Source organism: Trichechus manatus, unplaced genomic scaffold (genome assembly GCF_000243295.1).
Source record: "Trichechus manatus latirostris isolate Lorelei unplaced genomic scaffold, TriManLat1.0 scaffold00287, whole genome shotgun sequence".
NCBI classification, from domain to species: domain Eukaryota; kingdom Metazoa; phylum Chordata; class Mammalia; order Sirenia; family Trichechidae; genus Trichechus; species Trichechus manatus.
In genome coordinates this window covers 1,497,259-1,518,900 of record NW_004444223.1, presented here as the reverse complement: position 1 = coordinate 1,518,900, position 21,642 = coordinate 1,497,259, and the positions used below count along the sequence as shown (strand labels likewise).

The window sequence follows — 21,642 nt, the reverse complement described above, 5'->3', positions numbered from 1 at the left end:
AGTAAGGCAGGACCTGATCTATAAGACTGGATTGTGTCCTGAGGCAATCTCTTGAGATATAAAAGACAGAAGTGAGCAGTGAGACAGGGGGACCTCATACCATCAAGAAAGCAGTGCCAGGAGCAGAGTGCGTCCTTTGGACCAAGGTCCCTGCACAGAGAAGCTCCTAGTCCAGGGGAACACCGAAGAGAAGAAGGCTGACAGAGAGAAAAATCCTTTCCCTGGAGCTGACGCCCTGAATTTGGACTTTTAGCATACTTTAACTGTGAGGAAATAAACTTCTCTTCATTAAAACCATCCACTTGTGGTATTTCTGTTATAGCAGCACTAGATGACTAAGACACTGTCAAACCAAAAATGATCCACTGCCTGATTATCATTATCAGGCACTGGATCATTTTTGGTTTGATGGGTACAGGTGGATTTTGGGGAGGGGGGCTGGGCAATTATGCTTGATGTACTCATTATTATCTTAAATAAGGAGAAAGAATTGAAGGCCTATACTTGTCGTCAATTGAATTATGTCCCGCAAAAAATGTGTGTATCAATTTGGCTGGGCCATGATTCCTGGTATTGTATGATTGTCTTCTACTATTTTGTAATCTGATGTGATTTCCCAATGTGTTGTAAATCCTATTACTACTACGATGTAATAAAATGGATTAGCGGCAGTTATATCAATGAAATCTACAAGATTAGATAGTGTCTTACGTCAATCTCTTTTGAGATTGAAAGCAGTGCCAAGAAAGCAGTGCCAGGAGCAGAGCGTGTCCTTTGGACTGAAGTTCCTGTGCAGAGAATCTCCTAGACCAAGGGAATATTGATGACATGGACCTTCCTCCAGAGCTGACAGAGAAAGCCTTCCCCCAGAGCTGATGCCCTGAATTTGGACTTGTAGCCAACTAAACTGTGAGAGAATGTATTTCTCTTTGTTAAAGCCATGCATTTGTGGTATTTCTGTTACAGCAGCACTAGATGACTGAGACAGCACTTAAAGACCTGATTAAGAGGGTTGCATCTCACTGCTTTTAATCACTGTTCTGCTTATTATTTGTTTCAGTTATTGAGCCTCCTTCAAATTTGATTGCTACGGAAGTCTCATCAAAATACATTAAACTAAGTTGGAGTCCATCTCCTAGCCCAGTGACCAGCTATAAAGTTCTCCTCACACCAATGACTGCTGGAAGCAGACAGCACGCTCTGAGTGTAGGGCCTCAGACTACCATGCTTAGTGTACGAGACCTCTCAGCAGACACAGAATACCAGATCAGTGTTTCTGCCATGAAGGGACTGACATCCAGTGAGCCCATTTCAATAATGAAGAAGACCCAGCCAATGAAAGTCCAAGTGGGTAAGTTAATAGATGTGTCACTGTGTCGCAGCCCCTCACATGGGGCACCATCTGTTGCAGCGGCGACGGTTGTCGGGATGGCGGAGACAGTAACCAAACACAACTCTTACAGAGAAGTGGGACCAGGAGGGTCACTCTGAGGAGTCAACCCCAGCTTCAGTCCCAGGAGTTTATTTATAGTCAATACAGCAAGCAGAGAAGCAAATAACAGAACAATGGGCTTTGGGTGCGGGCAAGGGAGAAGGAATTCAGGTAAACAAGCCAATCAGTAAAGGGACAATAGGTGTGGGAAAACAAGTCGTGACAAGTCTCAACATGTTGGGGACAAGTCTCAACATGTTGGGGACAAGTCTCAACATGCTGTGCAGCATAGAGGCCTGTGGGGGCTGCAGTTGTCAATAGTGCAGCCATGTTTAAATGGCATATATCCCCACATCACTGGGTTTAGAATATTGAAGCTCCATTAAAAAATACATGTTATGAGCCTGGACTTAGTTTTAAATAAAATATTTCTAATAGTTTTTTTCTTTTTTAAAGCAGCATGCTTACTAAGAACAGTAAGTATCTGTATTTTAATCATTAATTCATATTTATTACACATTAATGGGTTTTCTTTCTCTTTACAGAATGCTCACGTGGTGTGGATATAAAAGCTGATATTGTGTTTTTGGTTGATGGTTCCTATAGCATCGGGATTGCAAACTTTGTTAAAGTTAGAGCCTTTTTGGAAGTTCTTGTGAAAAGTTTTGAGATTTCACCAAATAGGGTACAGATAAGTCTTGTCCAGTACAGCCGGGATCCTCATACCGAGTTTACTTTGAAAAAATTTACCAGAGTTGAAGATATAATTGAAGCAATAAACACCTTCCCCTACAGAGGAGGATCTACGAACACTGGTAAAGCGATGACTTATGTCAGAGAGAAAATATTTGTGCCTGGCAAGGGTTCAAGAAGCAATGTACCAAAGGTCATGATTCTGATCACTGATGGGAAATCATCAGATGCCTTCAGAGATCCTGCCATAAAACTGAGGAATTCAGATGTTGAGATCTTTGCAGTTGGTGTGAAGGATGCGGTTCGCTCTGAATTAGAAGCGATTGCCTCTCCTCCTCCGGAGACCCATGTGTTCACAGTGGAAGATTTTGATGCTTTTCAGAGGATATCTTTTGAACTCACACAGTCCATCTGCCTTAGAATTGAGCAAGAACTGGCAGCTATAAAGAAAAAATGTAAGTAGATTTTGAAGAGTAAAAATTCTCTTCATGAACAAAGCATTTTTTTGTTCTAAAATTGCAGATAATATGTTTCTTCAATTCCTTTTTAAAGGAATGTACAGGAAAAAGTAACTTTCCTATGTTATTGAAAACTATGAAACTTCATTTAGTTCTGAGATATGGCTCTCTCTTGGGTATGTATCATTTATTTATTAGTGAAAAATCTGGGTATCCATAAGAGTCATGAGTGGTTTCTGATCCTAGATCCTCAAGCAGGGCTAGATTTATCACACCTATTTTTCAACAACCATTTGTTGAGTGTCTACTATGTGGACACTGAATTAGATCCTGAAAATCAAAAGTGACTAGGACATAGCCCTAGACCTTTGAATTCTCTATATGCATTCCCATTGCTGGACCATTTTGGGGCATCATTTCTCACATCTGAAATTTTCTTCTTCATTTGTCCAAATTCTATTTGTCAGATAAAAGTCTCATCCCTTCCATCAAGTATTCCTTAAGTGTTCCAGTACTATCACACTTACTAACACTTTCACGCATTTGGCATTTATATCTACTGCTTTGTTTTGTTAATAATTTCCCACTCTCTTGTTCCAATTTGATTGTAAGCCCCGTGAGGACATGCAATGTGTCTTAAACATTGTCTCTTCCTAGGATATAGTTTAATCAGTGCTTAGTTTAAAAATATTATTTTGTTAGGAAAAATTCCATAACTATTACCTTAAAATATCCTGCCACCAAAGGTTAATATCTAAATGCTGGGATGAATGGGAAAACTTTGATGGTTCATTTTAGGTCTGCTACTCTTTAAATATTCTAATTTTGGGTAGATCCATTCTATTGCTTCTTTGTCTTAAGAATCTCAAAATTCAAGTTCATTTTCATTAATCATTTAAGTAGTGTAATTTAGTTGGATGGATGGCCAAGGCAAAATGATCAAGACTTCTCGTAGGGCTGTAAGTGAGAGGCTGCCTCTCAAAGCTTTTGTGGAGACTGTTTACTTAGCATTTTGGCCTCAATGACCACTCCCAAAATATGTATAACACCTTCAAAAACATGTAATCATTAGGTCCACTTCTGTTTTATTAGACTTACACATTGTAACCTATTTCCTTCTTCTTCTTCTTCTCCTCCTTTTTTTTAATAGCTTATGTGCCTCCAAAGGATATTACCTTCTCTGAGGTGACTTCTTACAGTTTCAAATCCAGCTGGTCTCCTGCTGGAGAAAACGTTTTTTCGTACCACATCACGTACAAGGAAGCAGCTGGGGATGACAAGTTTACAGTGGTGGAGCCAGCATCAAGCACCAGTGTTGTTCTCACCAACCTGAAGGCAGAGACCCTGTACTTGGTCAATGTGACTGCAGAGTATGAGGATGGCTTCAGCGTTCCCTTATCTGGAGAGGAGACCACTGCAGAAGGTTTCTGCCACTGTTTTCCAAAAAATTAGCAATTTATTGTAGAACACAGTTATAATTTGAAATAACCTCTACATATACTTCAGAATTGTGAATGTTTTTGTGAGATTTGGCATCTTTAAAATACAGTTATTCATACATCTTTCTACAAAGAGAAAAACTTTCATTACATAAAAAGAAAAAAAATTCTATACTTATTTTGATGAATTTGAGGTGAGGAGACATAGACAGATATAGATAATTATGGAATTAACTCATGAAATACTGATTATCTTCACATTTCAGTAGTGCTGTATTTTAAATACTTTTGAAATTGCCTTACTTTATCTATGGAGCTGATAGTAAATATATGTTACCAAAGTGAGTGTTTTAACCAGTATTTTGCTTAGATATGTCCTCTTTACTGGATAGCGTTGAATACTTTCTGGCATATTTGATTACATTCAACATTTAAAGGACACTATTTAACCTGGTTAAGAGAAGACTAAGAGAAGATACTACTCTTGAAGTATAACATAGTGAATATTATAAGAGATATCAATTGTTCTCTATCTTCCTTGAGGATAGGAGGCAAAGAGGCTGAAGCAGCAGGATGGGGAATTTAGAATAGTGACAAAGAAGTATTTGCTGATAGGAATGACGTGCATTGTCTACTTTGCTGACAAAAGCTAGAGAATCTCTTTCTCTGAAAGATTTTTCAAATAAAATTGGTATTCTTCTTTTGTGCATGGTTTAGATATATTTCTGCCTATAGACCAACAAATAAACCCAATGACCTAAGGTGTCTTCTTATAACCTAGAAGTCCATACTTAGATAGTTCTGATTTCTTCTGATGAGTTACTATAATGTCCTCATCAGTACTTGATGGGCCTGGTCCTTTGCCTTCAATATTTTGTGATGGGAATGAGAAATATGTCTCAAGAAGAAATTCAAGCATAAACGGTTTCTGAGCAGTGGCTACATATACACCGTAGTTTTTGGTCATTGGGTTACTGCAATAGTATTTGATGATTCCTTGCCAGTTCTGTTGTCTGTAGTGGAATCTGATATTTAAACTTTGCTGAGTCAATAAGGAAGTTTCTGATTCCATAACTTCATTGAGTTAACAATTATTGGGCTCCTGCCATGTGTCAGGAACTATATTAAGTGTTTTCCATGTATTATTTTGTTTAAACATTTCAATAATCCTATAAGTAGTCATATTTGACTGGTGGGCAACCTGAGGCTCAAAATTACCATATTTTTGTGCAAATAATGTGGGAGTTCTACTTTTTTTTTTTTCTTTTTTTGCCAAGGGTGCCCTCCCACCAGCAAGTTTTTTTGTAATCGTGCTATGCTAATTTTTTTTTTTAAAGCGACATGTACATATCTATTAAGATTCAGAGCCAGGAGTCAAACCCATTAATCTATCCTGCCTCAATCATTCTAACTAATTTAGTCATTTTCCTTGCTACACAAACTGAATCATGGTTTAAGTCTGCCAACTGTCATTTTTTCTTTTCTAGAGAGATGTTTTTCCTTTCTCTTTGGAGTAATCTATTGATGTGTTAGATGTTTAAGTAAACTTTTAATTGTTTGTGAGGTACTTGCAGGCATGTTTCACTGTGGTTTCATCCCAGCGGACTGAGACAACAATGACCTTTAGTTCACCTATTCTGAATATATTGTCAGTATAGACAGTTTGCCCCCTTGAGCAAACAGGCCACTTGTTTACTAAACACAAAGCCAAAGGTGTTCTCACTTGGGCTTAATGAAAATTTTATTTAAGACTGTGAGTCTATGGGTGTTACTCATGTTGTAGTATAATTTAAAGATTTAGATCTGACTTAAAAAAAACACAGGTGCCATTGAATTGGTTCTGACTCATGGTGACCTTATGTGTGTCAGAATAGAAATGTGCTACACAGAGTTTTTAATGACTGATTTTTTTGGAAGTAGACTGCCAGACTTTTCTTCCAAGACATCTCTGGGTGGACTCAGATCTCCAACCTTTCAGTTAACAGCCGAATGTGTGAACTGTTTGTGCGAAGGACTCTTTAGATTGGACTTGTTGTTGTTAGGTGCCGTTGAGTCAGTTTCGACTCATAGAGACCTCATGTGACAGGGTAGAACTGCCCCATGGGGTTTTCTAGGCTGTGATTTTTATAGAAGCAGATCGCCATGTCCCTACTATGTACTTGGTACATTATAAGCATGGTCTAATTATTCTCCAAGTTAAATGACTGTACTTATGGGATTGGCTGGATAACAGCCCAGTCAGTTGGATAAATATAGTAGACCTGGGCATTAGACGTTATTTTCTTATTTATCCGAGAAAGTGTAGAAAGAGTGAAAGCCTCAGTTACTTATATCTCAATAAATAAATTGTTTTTATTCTTAAATTTCATTGGAAATATAAATTTACCATTTTATGTAAAGGATGTTTTATTTATGATTTAAAAAACTTACTGTTATATAGCTCTTTATTTGATTAAAAAGTTATAGTGCTTAGTTTCTTTCTGGATATTGTACAATATTTGCTTGCTATTTCATAATCTACTTAATCTCTGGCTAAATGGATACAGTCAGCAGGATGTTTGTCAAAAAACTGCTCAGGAACTTGTCTAGAGAAATGTTATAATTTTATGATCAAAAGCTAGTCTTGTGTTTTTCATATAAAATCAGTCAACTTATTTTTGAATATTCTTTTTATTTCAGTAAAAGGAGCACCTCGAAATCTAAATGTGACAGATGAGACCACAGATAGCTTTAAAATTAGCTGGACTCAAGCTCCAGGGAGAGTTTTGAGGTATCGGATTATATATAGACCAGTGAGCGGTGGAGAAAGCAAAGAAGTAACCACTCCAGCCAATCAGAGGAGGAGAACACTGGAGAACCTGACTCCAGACACAAAATATGAAGTATCTGTAATCCCCGAGTATTACTCAGGACCTGGCTCTCCATTGACTGGCAATGCAGCTACTGAAGAAGGTAGAGGAAATATGCTGACCAGATAGCACCAAACAAAATCTTACGCTGCAAAGGAAAATGTGGACAACTATCAGGATAATACAAACCATGAGACACTTCGTCTCAATTAATCTGAATATTTTAGATAATATTCCTTTTAGACTTGAATTATTCACATTTTTGTCTTACTCTTGACATCATTTGTTTGTGTCAGTAGAGCTTGAACATCATGATATGGTATAAATATCCTTTTAAAAATAATATTATTAGATATTCTAATATAAGTTGAGGGATGCAAGCTGCTATGCATCATTGAGACAGATTACATTTTACTTCTTTAGCAAGATCTTTTCAAGATTAACCTGTTTTCATTTAAGGGGGATTATTAAGCTCGCATGATAAATTCCAATATTTGTTACAGATTATTAATATGTAGTACATTATTTCATTAAAAAGATTAAGAATCCATTATTTTAATTTTATTTTCTAACTTTAAAGTTTTGTTAATAATAACGTTAACAAATATTAGCAATAATGAACAGTTATTGAACATCTAACTGTGTTAGATTCTGTGTGAAGAGTATTTCATATATTAACTCATTTAATCCTTGCATAGATTTATGAGGTTATTACTATTTCCCAGGTTTATGAGGACACTGAGGCTAAGGGAGGTTAAATAATAAATTCCGAGTCAAGTAGCTACTATGTGATGGATTTGAGTTTGTGGGCTTTACTGTCTTACTGCAGACACTCACATGGAATATCCATTATAGCTCAGCCTTTATCACCTTACTTCCTTCCTTTTTCAGCTTTGCTAATTGGTCTTGCCTACATGATGCTCCCCTCCACCCCCACCCCCCACCCCCCACCTATTTTCTTCCTCTTCTCTTCCCTTTGGGAAGTCACTACTTTACTTTTTCTCTTTCTTGTGAAATATCTTTTTGTGTTGGGCATCATAAAATGACCCAGTGACTCTTCATCTCCTTTTACTGGAGTGAAACCAACTGGCTGTTTGTGCGCCTAGTGGAAGGTGCCACAGGGTTGGGTGACTTGAGGCTCTTTAGAGACAACGTGGCCACTCAACTAGGAAAGTCATAAAATGCCAAATATCATAGTTGCCAAGGGATGGGTAGCCTCTGGGGAGTTATATCTTAGGCTGGGCCTCCTTGGGCTGTTTCTTCTCTTATATTTTTTTCTAGAAGCAGCATCATTTTTATCATGTGACACCTCAGCTTATTTCCTGGCTATTACCTCTAGATACTCACACCATTACACCAATAAACGCTTTTTACTGCAGATTTCTTAGAAGAGTGAAACATCTACATTGTGCTCGTTAATCAATGTACGCATTTTATAGCTCATTGTTCCACTACTAGGGAAAATGTTGTCTTTACTTTACACAAAAGATGTTAGCCTGTGTAAACACAGGAAAGGAATCGAAAGTCTTTTTTCTTTGTTTCTACTAACACGTAGAGCCTGATTTGGAAATGTTTACACACTGTTGGCTAGTCAGCAGTTACAATTGCCATGGTCTCGCCCAGGATATAAATTTGGTTTATCACTCACACATATTTAAAGTAGCAAAGTGTTTTTCAAGTCATTTTATTAAATAATGGGTTTTGATGTTTGTTGTTGTTTTTTAACCTAATGAAGTTAGAGGGAATCCAAGAGACCTAAAAGTTTCTGACCCGACAACATCAACTATGAAATTATCTTGGACTAGAGCACCAGGAAAGGTGAAACAGTACCTTGTCACGTACACTCCGGTGGCAGGAGGTGAAACTCAGGAGGTCACTGTGAAGGGAGATAAAACTAATACCGTGCTGAGAAGATTAAAGGAAGGGACACAGTACGCCTTATCTGTGACTGCCTTGTATGCTTCTGGGGCTGGAGATGCCCTTTTTGGAGAAGGAACAACACTTGAAGGTAATTACCGCTGTATTTTATGGAAATCTCTGAGCTTGCTTGTGATTTTGCATTTAGGAAGCCTAAAAGGTTTTCAGTTGATGAAATTTAGAAACATGCAGTTCTTCCTCTTAAAAGGAATTTGTATTGAAAAACAAGTAGCTATAAAACCGTCTCTTTAGAGATGTAGAATGTAAGCAACTGAAAGAATTGGGTTGCGAAGTAGAAGTATGTTGGGGAGCTGATTGCATAACAAGGTCATGGATAAAGAAGCTACGGCTCAGAAGGTCTGGATTGCCCAAGGTCATATAGCTGGTTGCCTCACCCAGGATCAGGCAGGAATCCTGCTCTGATTCTTAGTGAAGTTGTTTCTTTGGTTTACCATAGATTAAAGCACCTATAACAGCTTGAGAAATACAAGAATCTAAGATTCTTGCTTGTTTCTTTTCTAAATGAAAACCTCTAAAATTCAGTTCCACATTAGAAGTTCAAAGTTAATGCAAAGTTAATCTAAGACTGGAGCTATTTCCTTGGTTATCTAGAGTTGATTGTAGTTGGAGGCTTAAACGAGAAATCAGGCAATAGCTTCTTTATCATTGTATTTTATATGGTTTATCATCATATTTTATATGATTTATTTTAAATGATTATAGAAGCAAATGAATCCAAAATATCTTCTGTGATGTGAAAAAAGAAACCCATTGCCATCAAGTCGAATCTGACTAATAGCGACCCTGTAGAAGTCACAGTGAAATTAGTCAAAATACCCATTGTTGATGGATCCAGGAACTCAAAGGATTGCAGACATTGTAAAAGGCAGGCACAGGCATACAACAGGCAGTTCTGATTAGAAACTTAAAGACTTAGTCAAGAATTTCAAACAAACAAATAAACAAAACAAAGTATATTCTAATCAAAATAAGATAAAGAATTTAATTCCAATATTTAATGAAATTTGTTTTAAGAAGATGATTTAAATAAAAGATGAAATACCAGTTTATAAAGTAGTAATTACCAGAGAAGACCTGGTTCGGACCTAGCCATGTGACCTTGGAATAATTTGTTAACCATTCTGAGCCTCAGTTTACCCATCTATAAAGGAGTGATGATCATCACCCTCCCTTTCCCTCCCAGTGTTACTGTGGAGATCAAATAGGAAAATGTAAATTAAACTTTTTGGGAACTGTAAAATACTATATGTATATAAAATACATCAAGAGGAAATAACTTATTAACTTTAGAACTTATATCTAAAAATATAGCTTTAGTAAATATTTCAGAGATATTGATTGGCTGCGTGAAAGTCTTAAAGATTATGAGGCAGAAACTGAAATTGCCTTCATTACAGAGACATCATCCAAATAATGAAAGCGTGTGATCCTTACATCTGTAGCAATTCCCAGTATTTCTGAGAAATTTGTCCTTTTCTTTTGATCTTTTGGAGTTCTCGTTCTCCTGTGTTTTCCACAGGCTTTCAGCATAGGTCATCCATAGTATTTTTTAAGGATAAACTTGAAATTTTGTTCTTTACAGAATAGTTGTAGATTATTTAGATTTATGAAAATTGTCCTTTATAAGGACTATTTTAAAAGTAATTTAATAGTTTTACTTTCGGCTTCACTTTTTAATCTGATATTCTTCTACGTTTTCTTTCTTTTAGAAAATATATTCCTGTTCAGCTACAAGTTTTGATTCTAAAAATCAAAGTATTTTTGGCCAAGAATAATTTATTAAAATTCAAAATAATAAAATATATATTGTAATTTTACATCAAACACGTTTTATTGGCTATGATTTTTCTAGGACAGGTACACACACACACACTCACACACAATCAGAAATTATCCCTAAGGGAGATACAGAGGTAGCAAAATAAATTTTCAAAAATTTGCATTTCCTGCAGAGGAAAGCTAGATAGCTAGCTAGCAAGTTTGCTTTAAAAATATAGTTAAATTCATAATTAAATTGTAATATGAGAATTGTTTTCCACTTACACTAAAGCTCTTTACTACAGTGAAGGATTATGTAGAATGCTGCCAACCTGATTTTAGTAACATATTTATCCCATTGCATTATGTGTGGTAAACTTGACAAATAATGTGAAAGCATAGTTGGGACTAAAGTAAAATAATAGGAGATTTTTGCCCCTGGTTATTCCATTTTATTTTATTATATGAACTTAGCCAAATCCACATACCATATACAGGAATAGGATATGATGGTAAATGCAGGGATTGGAAAGCATGGAAACAGAGCCAGGCAACTGCCTTTGAGGGCTGCTGTTATTCTAATCTGTTTTCCTCTTGGGAGAGGAGGTGGTAAGAGCAGACCTTGAAGGAATGTTTCTTTTATCCAAAGACATGGAGTCAGCCACCAAGAGCATTCTGTAGGTTGGAAATTTTATAGATTACCTAAAGCGCATTGTAGCTTTCAATTCCAAAAGGAAAAAAAGAAATTTTTTTTCTGTATTCTGTGTGGTCTACAACCATCCCTAACTCATATCTGTTCCCTAGTGCTTTTTTCTCTTCTAAATTTTATTTAGTTGTTTTTATTGAGAATATACGCAGCAAAACGTACACCAATTCAATAGTTTCTACTTGTACATTTTAGCAACATTGATTATATTCTTTGAGTTGTGCAACCATTCTCACCCTCCTTTTCTGAGTTGTTCCTCCCTCATTAAAATAAACTCACTGCCACCTGATATTCCCATATAGATAGTTCTTAAAAGAGCATAATGTTCAAAGCAGACCATTTTTTTACTAGTTAAGCTAAACTATTGTTTGGTTTTAATATGACTTCAGGGGATATTTTTGTTTAAAGGATTAAAGATTACTTCAGGGTAATAGCTTCAGCGGTTTATCCAACCATTATGGCTTCAGAAAGTCTAGAGTTCATGAAATTTGAAATTCTGTTCTGCATTTTCCCCCTTTTGATTGGGATTCTTCTATAGAATCTTTGATCAAAATGTTCAGTAACGGTAGCCGGGAACCATCCAGTTCTCTGGTCTCATGACAAAGGAGGCAGTTGTTCATGGAGGCAATTAGCCACACATTCCATATCCTCCTCCTGTTCCTTACTCTCCTTCTTCCTCTGTTGCTCCAGGTGAATAGAGGCCAATTGTTGTGCCTTGGATGGCCGTTTGCAAGCTTTTAAGACCCCAGGCACTATGCAATGAACTAGGATGTAGAACAGAAGCACTAAATACGTTATTAGGCCAATTATCTGGGATGCCCCATGAAACCGTGACCCTAAACCTCCAAACCAAGGAACCAAATCCCATGAGGTGTTTGTACATAAGCAGCTTCAGCAGCTACTCTTTTTTTTTGGTCATTGTTGTAAATATATCTATCACACAACTTTTGCCAATTCACCTTTTATAGGTGTAAACTTACTGACAGCAATTACAATAATCTGCTGTGCAACCCTATTCTTAATCAATGAGATTTTTCCATCACTGATAGCCCCCATTTCCCACCTCCCTCCCACCCCTGGTAACCATTAATAAACTTTGTTCTCTATACATTTGCCTTTATACGTGAGGTCATACAATATTTGTCATTTTGTGATTGGCTAATTTAGCTCAGCATAATGTCTTCAAGCTCCATCCATACTGTAGATGTATCAGGACTTCATTTCTCCTACTGACTGAGTAGTATTCCATTGTATGTGTGTACCACATTTTGTTTATCCAATCATCTGTTGATGAGCGTTTCGGTTGTTTCCACCTTTTACCTATTGTGAATAGTGCTGCAATGAACATTGGTGTACAAGTCTCTGTTTGAGTCTCTGTTTTGAAGTTTTGGGGCATATGCCTAGGAGTGGAATTGCTGAGTCAAATGGTATTTCTATTTTTAGTTTTTTTAGGGACTGCTACACTATTTTCCACAAAGGCTGTACCATTTTGCCTTTCACCAGCAGTGTATAAGTGTTTCAATTTCCCCACATTCTCAACAACATTTGTTATTTTCTGTTTCTTTTTAACTCTTTTTTTTTTTATCTTAGCCATGCTAGTGAGAGTGAAATGTTATCTCACTGTGGTTTTGATTTGTACCTCTCTAATGACTAATGATGCTAAGCATCTTTTCATGTGTTTGGTGGCCATTTGAATGTCTTCTTTAGTGAAATGTCTATTCAAGTCCTTTGCCCATTTTATGACTGGGTTCTCATTTTGTTGTTAAAGTTGCTGAAGTTTTATATATATTTTGGTTATTAGATTCTTGTCAGATATATGGTTTCTGAAGATATTCTCCCAGTTGGTAGCTTGTCTTTTCACTATTTTTGTAAAGATTTTGTTGAACAAAAGTTTTTAATTTTTATGAGGTCCTATTTATTTGTTTTTCACTGTTTGTGCTTTTGTTATTATATTAGATAATCCATTGTCGAAAGTTAGGCCTGACAGTGTTGCCCCTGCTTGATCTTCTAAGAATTTTATGGTTTTGGTTTGTACGTTTAGGTCCTTAATCCATTTTGAGTTTGTTTTGTCTATGATGTGAGGCATGAGTCCTGTTTCATTTTCTGCATGTGGAAATCCAATTTTCCCATCACCATTTATTGAAGAGACTCTTCTTTCCCCATGGAATGGACTTACCACCCTTGACAAAAATCAGCTGACCATAGCATAAATGTGTGGGTTTATTTCTGGATTCTCAGTTCTATTCCATTGGTCTATGTGTCTATTGTTATACCAGTACCAGGCTGTTTTGATTACTGTAGCTGCATAGTGTGTTTTAAAATCAGGAAGTGTGAGTTCTCCTACTTTGTTCTTCTCTTTCAACATTGTTTTAGCTATTTAGGGCCTCTTGCCGTTCCATATAAACTCGAGGATTGGTTTTTGTATTTCTGTAAAGAAGGCTGTTGGAATTTTGATCAGGATTGCATTGAATCTATAGATCCCTTTGTGCAGTATTGACATCTTAGCAATTAAGTTTTCCAATCCATGCACATCTTTCCATTTATTTGAGTCTTCTTTAATCTCTTTCAGCAGTGTTTTATAGTTTTCATTGTATAAGTCCTTCACATGCCTGGTTAGATTTATTCCTAGATATTTTATTCTCTTAGATGCTGTTGTAAACGGAATTGTTTACCTAATTTCCCTTTTAGATTTCTCATTGCTAGTGTATAGAAATCCAGCTGATTTTTGTTTGTTGACCTTGTACCCTGACACTTTGCTAAATTCCTCTATTAGCTGTAGGAGTTTTCTTGTGGATTTTTTGGGATTTTTCTAGTGCTTTTTTGAAACATAGCCAATGATCAGTAAATTCCCCTGTTGCTGGAAGTGAGAATTATTAACATTGGCATTGGAGAAGCTCGTGGTTGGCTCTAGCACTGTGTGCAATAGAATCACAAAGGCAGAGTTTATTACTATTTCAGATACAAACTTCAGAGGAATCTGAGCACTAACCATTAGGTTTGATTTGCTTCTTTTTTTTTCTGTTGTTGTTCTTAAAGTAGATAGGCCTACTGTAATTACTAAAACACGACTGTACATGTAAATGCACTTTAAATCTTGATAGAACTTTTGGTTGTCACTGTTAGTACTCAGAAATTTGCTTTTTTTTTTTTTAACCGCTAGATGAATAATGCCTAATTTTATTCAGAGACTTATCACAAATGAATGAAATTTTCAGTTTGGAAATAATAAGATTCTTTTTTCTTTGTCTTTTTTTTTTTTTGAGTGTGTTATTTGGCTATGGAAAATATGATTTTTCAGAATTTTCTTTGTTTCAGTTGCTGTAGCAACCTGACAATGTCCTAGACGTGAATGGCTTCCTACAGATCAAACCAAGCTCACTCAGTTGACATTTTGTTACAATGAGGTTTTTAGCACATCATAAGAATTCTGCCCGATGTTGAGTAACATGGTAACTCTCCAAATGGACTAAACAAGGACTCTGTGTCTTCCTAGATTTACTGCTGTCTCATAGTTTGAAAATTCATGCATTCTGGGTATAACAAGTCTAACATTTCCAGGGAATCCCAGCACAATCACCGAACATATATCATATATTCATATATCCTGTTCTGTAGCTAATCACTCATCAGAGTAAAATCTAAATCAAATTGGAGAGGTAACAATTACTGAAGGAATCTTTTTTGCTCAGTCAGGCTTTGAAGTTGGAGGGTAACTTAATTGTTAAAAGGTTTTTAAGAACTCTGTATTGCTTAAAGGAACTAAGTTAACTTATCAGTAGTGAACTTTGTCCTTTGGAATGGTGGCTTTAATTCAGTGGTTGTAAATCAAGTGCGTTTCAAGATGAATGTTATCCAGAAGAGCAGGTCTTCTGTATTCTGCAGTGGAAAGTTGGATGGCTTTTAAGCTGAGCTCTCACGGAAAAGACAAATTGATTTAGAAGAGGGTTTACATTACGTTTTCAATTTAATTCTATTTTTGAAAGTGGTATATGAAACTTAATGAAAGCTGGCTGGAACAATCTATAAGATGAAACAGTTTCATTTCATTATGATTATATTTTCAGTTATCATCATTGGCTAATTCATGTTCTAATTATATTTGAATTGGATGATAATTTGCTTTTCAGAAAGCAAAAGGAAAAGGGCTAAGGAAATGTAAGAAATTACTTAAATGAGGCATTAGTTGTTTGGCCTGATATGTGGAAAAAAGCAGTGCAGAATTCAACCCCTTGTGGATGTTCGGATCACGAGAAAGACACCTGTCTAAATGACTTCCCACAGCAACAGCACAGATACACATGTAAGCAGGAACAAGATCAACGCCTTTAGAGTATATGGGAACATGTTTTATAATCAAATTTTCTAAACCTGATAGAATTTTGTATGTTTAAACTTATGAAAAATATGCATTGTTATTCCTTACACCTATAGTGGTTCTAAACTGGGGAGAATAGGCATATGAGAAAACCACTGAGATGGAATCAGAGAAATGAAGGCATACCTTCATTGCAGAAGATGACTTGTTTGAAACAATTGCCAGAAATTCTTCAACAAGAGATGAAGTCATATAGAAAGCATAGGCATATAGTCTGGAAATGTAGAAAATAGGTACCATGAAGCTAAATATTAGGTAAAACAATGTCATTTATGAAAGAAAAAAAAAAAAAAAAAAACTAAACAAAGCCCAACTTCATCAAACATACATTTGTAAATCTTGGGACAGAGGGAGAGGAGGCAGTCAGGGAAGGAAGGAGCCCTTGCTGGAGCAGAGTTAGATCCAGGTTCAGAAAAATGTAGTGACAAAGTGGCTAACGGTTGGCTGGTGTCGGTTTCTGTTCACTGCCACTGTTTCTATGCCTCCCCTTTTACAGGAACAGTCATCTTTCCTGGAGAGGGGCTACAGACTGTTTTTCTGACATTTTGACTTCCTTATCTTTCTCTCTTTCCTCCTTCCTTCCAGGTACTCTTTAAAGAACCTCTTTCCCAAACCCAATCTAACCAAACCAAACCAAATCAAAACAAGCAAAGTAATCTCTTCCTGCAGTTACTGATGTCTAAGTTCCTTAGATTGAGGATAAAAACTACAATTCAATATATTAAAGCAAATGGCTGGCTGGGTAGCACTTGGATGAACCTCATTAACAGGAAAAAGTGATCAACACTTGAAATGAGAAACGTGTTGAGAGCCATCTCTCGTTGAGGCAGGATAGAGGGAAGGAGAGAATGGGAATCTGCCACACGTGTTATGGGATCAGTAGAATGTGACAACAAACTTAAGTAGACCTCTCGGTTCTCTGAGGGTCAGCCTTGAGATCATTCAGCTACCTAAAGGGGCCATATACACATACACTGTATAATCCATCAAGCAGTCCTGTACCACATCACCGTGTCCCATGACTTGGAGCAGTTTTGCTTTCGCCACACCTATCTGTATTATGGAGTCCCACTCCAAAGTGAATGCACATGTGAGAGTTCCTGCCACACTGACCCAGCACATCTCCCAACTATGTGCTTCTCTAGGCCTCAGAGAGGAGCAGCAGATTGAAGGAAAAAGAGAGACATGGGGGAAAGAGTAAAGAATTAAAGAGGATTTAAAATTACAGGGGAGATTGAAAAGCTCTTTAGAAAGTGCCTAGATCCATCCCCAGATAATCTGATTTAAGCGGTTTGGACAGTGCCTAGGCTTTGGCTCTCCAGGTGATACTATGTATTATCTGATCAGTTATTTTGTTGCTGAGAGGGTCAAGGGCCCCGGGAGGTGATGTGGCCTGCTTGTGGCCAGCTCAGCTGGTTGCACACCTAGCCCCAAGCCCAGCCTGGCCACTTGCCAGCCTTCTTCCTGCCAAGTATACCACAGGGTGCAATCCAGTTGCTTCATTTGTGATCTAACATTTGGCCACGCCAAGGTACAATTTATAAAAAGTTCGAGGGTTATAGATGTAATAAAATTTACTTGTTGTGAACACATTATATTCTCAACCTTTTTGAGTATAATGCAATAGAAAGAATCCTCAACCCTCCAGCTTTTTTGAGAAAAAGAAGTTTATCAATATGTTTGACAACAATACAAACTTTGTGTTTAGGAATATCCTTATCTGATTGACTGACGCATAAAAAGCCTGTACGAGACACTTTATCTTTTAATCTTGCTTTCTGGATTGAGATCTTTCTCCTTTCTTTGGATTCCATATTTCCTTGTCGTTAATCAGGAACGCTGTAATGCCAGTGCTTGGAAATGATGTCTTGTCTTTATGCATCCACAGGCAGAAGCTATAGTTTCAGAAGTTTTTTTTTTCTGTAATTGAGGTCTTTTTCAGTGTTCGCTCAAATTAGTGTTGCCATGCCATTAATTAGAATTTAGGAATATTTTTTAGTTAATATTTCATTTGTATCTTAAAAGTTCTTTTGCAGGATTTTTTTTAAAGGGCATTGATAAACCTTTGCCAAGGTCTCTACAGAAATTTTACTAATATTTTGTTCTAGCTTCACTTGTCTCAGGATTATTAAAATAGTTGATTAAAACGCATGAAGGAAACGTGTCTAGTGATCTAGGCTTCTTTTATTTTCAGCCCAGAAATGTCTTTGTGAATGTAGTGTGCTTTAACCATAATTCTCTTATTTTTTCTCACAGTGAAATCATTAGCCTGTGTTTGTGAGATTGATGTCTGTTGTCATGGTAATAAACAATGCGACAAATCGTGCACTGTAGAAAGTAGGGAGAAAAATAGGCTGAAAGGCACAGCCTTTAAGAAAGCTAAAAGCTGACATGGTTTGTTTGCAGATTACCTCAGTGTTAATTTGAATGATAATTCCCATATTTTAGCTAACTTTGTCTTATACTTTCTTCGGAATGTCATTAATGAGTATTTTGCTCATTTTAATTCAAAGTCATTTTCAAGCATGACCATTTTAGCAATTCCCGACTGCAATTCAGGAAATTGAAGAGAAGAGGCACATATGGGAAAAAGGTGTATATCAAGTAAAGGAAAAATGTGTGCACATTTAAAACTTAGAGACCAGTTGTTGGAATATTAACTATCAAAAAAAAAAAAAATGTAAACACGACAACCAAACCAAACCAGCCAACCAAAGTCTGAAATTGTAATTTTATACTCATGCAAGTAACAAAAACATGAAGGTGTAAATGTGGCTATTTAATTAAAAAAAACCTTCAAATGAGAATTAGCCTCAAGCACTGAGAAAGAAAAGTCAGTATGTTCTTGAAAATAAGTATTCTTGGTTGCAGTGAAATATGTAACTAATTTCTCTCCAGAGATGAGATGTCCTGTCAGCAGTTATTTATAATGCAGTTAGAACTTTCCATTTGGGCTTGGGGTCTGGTAGGCTGCCCAGCTCCTGTTTTATTTATTTTTACCCCTCTAAATTCAACCGTATAAGATAGGTTTTCATCTACCCAGATTGATTTTTCATCCATTGTTATCTTTACTTTTTGTGCTAGAATTTAATTGTTTAATTATTTGTAGTTTTAAGATATTCATTTTTACTCTTCAATTCAAGTAAAATAATAATAGCCCTCAGAATTTCTTGTCAGAGTGTTGTATATCATTTGCTTGACTATTCCACAATTAACTGGTAAAATGTATGCTTTGGAAGCAGATAGTTTTATATTTTTGTCACACTGTGGCATAAACCCTAGTTAAGGTAGCCAATATAAAGTGACCTGTATATTTATCTTACATTTAAAATATGGAAAGTAAGAGTTTTATTGGAAGGCGTCTGTGCCTCCTATTAAGTTGAGGTTTCCATATTTTTCCATTTTTTTTAAATGAAAGAGCCAAAATTGAGTAGCAGACGTTTTCGATCAGCTAAAACAAGTGGTGTGTTTATTCTGATGACTAATTGCTTTTAGGTTTTCCAGAAGAATTGGTGGTTTTTAGTTTCATTAGAGTTAAGCTACACTGAAAGTTCTCACTCTGCCTTTTTAATTGTATGTGCGAATAACAGTTTTCACCAAAAAACTGTCATTGGAATTAGGGTTTGCAAGTGATATGAGATTTTTGCTGTTATTGTAAATCACACACTGAGAATGAGTTTATTTAAATTCATTAGAGAGGAAAAGACCATGATAAAGAAATAAAGATCTTCGTGAACAATGGGCTATGTTACTGAGGTGGACAGAAATGTGGTAAAATGTTGGGATTTAGATGCATTTTTTTCCCTTTAGTAAGTAATTTTTTAGGCATGTACTCTTTCAAAATTTGAATGTTGTTCTTGTCACCAAGGCCCCTATAATGTGTGGGGGGCAAAGGTGGCAGGTATGAATTAGATATAATTCTGAAGTTTTATTTGGTCGATATGACAGAATAGGGTAGCTCAGAAAGAAGAAATGGTTTAGAAATGGACGACTTTAGACATGTTGTTTGAGTATAGCAAGTCAGGATGTTACCTAAATGAATAAAAATTTACATACCTATTGACTTTTTTTCCCCCAATGTTTCCCCTTTCATTTCTATTCTAGAACGTGGTTCACCTCAGGATTTAGTCACTAAAGACATCACTGACACATCAATTGGGGCTTACTGGACATCTGCTCCAGGAATGGTTCGTGGTTACAGGGTTTCGTGGAAATCGCTTTATGATGATGTTGAGACTGGAGAGAAAAATCTTCCTGGAGATTCAATTCATACTGTAATAGAAAACCTTCAACCGGAGACCAAATACAAAATTTCAGTATTTGCGACTTACACCAGTGGAGAAGGAGAACCTTTGACTGGAGAAGCCACAACTGAAAGTAGGTAACCTCGTGGGAGTGTTTTGGAGTCTTAACCACCGCTAGGTGCTACCTAATGGCTGTCCGCTCAAGTGACAAGTGCATGCACTTTATCCACTTGTGCTTGGTTTCTTTATGTGATAAATGAGGACTGAACAATTAGGATCTTTAAAGAACATGGTTTAAATTCAAGTTAGTTTATTATCTAAAATTTATATCAAATTTTGAAATATTGGATACTTTCCAACTACTTTTATTTATTTCTTTTTTTACTGGTGGAATGATTGACCTTGCAGGAGACCAAGCTAGTGAAAACATCAGGAGCCATGGAGTCAAAGAGAACTCAGGCACATTTATAGCTCTATCACTGTAGGCAAGTTACTTACCCTGCTTTGAGTCTCAGTTTCTTAATCTGTAAAATGGAGATAATTAAATCTTGTCAGAGTTGTGAGGATTAAATGAAATAACAATGTACAAAGTACTGAGACTAATGCCTAGCCACTTACAGCTGATTGATAAGTGAGTGCCTATTGAGACTAAGATTACTATGCACACAAGACTAATTCTATATTCTTTACTCCTATTATATTGATAAGGTTAAATCGAAAGCATACTTATTTCTCTGGTGTTTCAGAGTTACCTCAGTCTCATTTGTATTCTTTCTTGTGGATAATTGCAAACAATCTTTCATCATTTATTATCACCTGGCTAGTGAAGGATGCCAAGAATGACAAATTGAAGAGGAATGGCATCACATTCATTGTGAAAAAGAACATTTCAAGATCTATCCTGAAGTACAACACTGTCAGTGATGGGATAATATCCATCTGCCTATAAGGAAGACCAGTTAATATGACTCTTACTCAAATTTATGCACCAACCACTAATGCCAAACATGAAGAAAATGAAGATTTTTATCAACTTCTGCAGTCTGGAGTTGATCCAACATGTAATCAATATGCATGGATAATTACTGGTGATTGGAATGGGGAAGTTGGAAACAAAGAAGTATTGGTAGTTGGAAAATATGGCCTTGGTGATAGAAACGACACTGGAGGTCACATGATAGAATTTTGCAAGACCAACAATTTATTCCTTGCAAATACCTTTTTTTTTGCAATAACATAAATGGCGACTATACATATGGACCTCGCCAGATTGAATACACAGGAATCAAATTGTTTACATTTGTGGAAAGAGATTGTAGAGAAGTTCAATATCATCAGTCAGAACAAGGCCAGGGGCTGTCAGAACAAGGCCAGGGGCTGACTGCAGAACAGACCATCAATTGCTCATATGCAAGTTCAAGTTGAAGCTGAAAAAAATTAAAACAAGTCCATGAGATCCAAAGTACAGCTTTGAGTATATCCCACCTGAATTTAGAGACTAAATTCAGAGTAGATTTGATGCACTGAACACTACTGACCAAAGATCAGGCAAGTTATGGGATGACATCAAGGATATCATACATGAAGAAAGCAAAAGATCATTAAAAAGACAGGAAAGAAAGAAAGAGACCAAAATAGATGTCAGAAGAGACCTGAAACTTACTCTTGAACATCAAAGAGTTAAGGTGAAAGGAAGAAATGATGAAGTAAAAGAGCTGAACAGAAGATTTCAAAGGGTGTCTCCAGAAGA

General features: G+C 36.4%; 1 protein-coding gene across 1 annotated transcript in view; it reads left to right on the top strand.

Annotated features, from left to right (window-relative positions):
- The window catches only part of COL12A1 (collagen type XII alpha 1 chain), a 129,647-nt gene that overhangs the window by 22,145 nt on the left and 85,860 nt on the right, over positions 1–21,642 (top strand). Inside the window, exons 9-14 of the mRNA XM_004390153.1 lie at positions 1,061–1,351; positions 1,978–2,580; positions 3,734–4,006; positions 6,702–6,974; positions 8,607–8,879; positions 19,753–20,025. Coding sequence (XP_004390210.1) covers positions 1,061–1,351; positions 1,978–2,580; positions 3,734–4,006; positions 6,702–6,974; positions 8,607–8,879; positions 19,753–20,025 — 1,986 coding nt within the window. The remainder of the gene's footprint in view (positions 1–1,060; positions 1,352–1,977; positions 2,581–3,733; positions 4,007–6,701; positions 6,975–8,606; positions 8,880–19,752; positions 20,026–21,642) is intronic.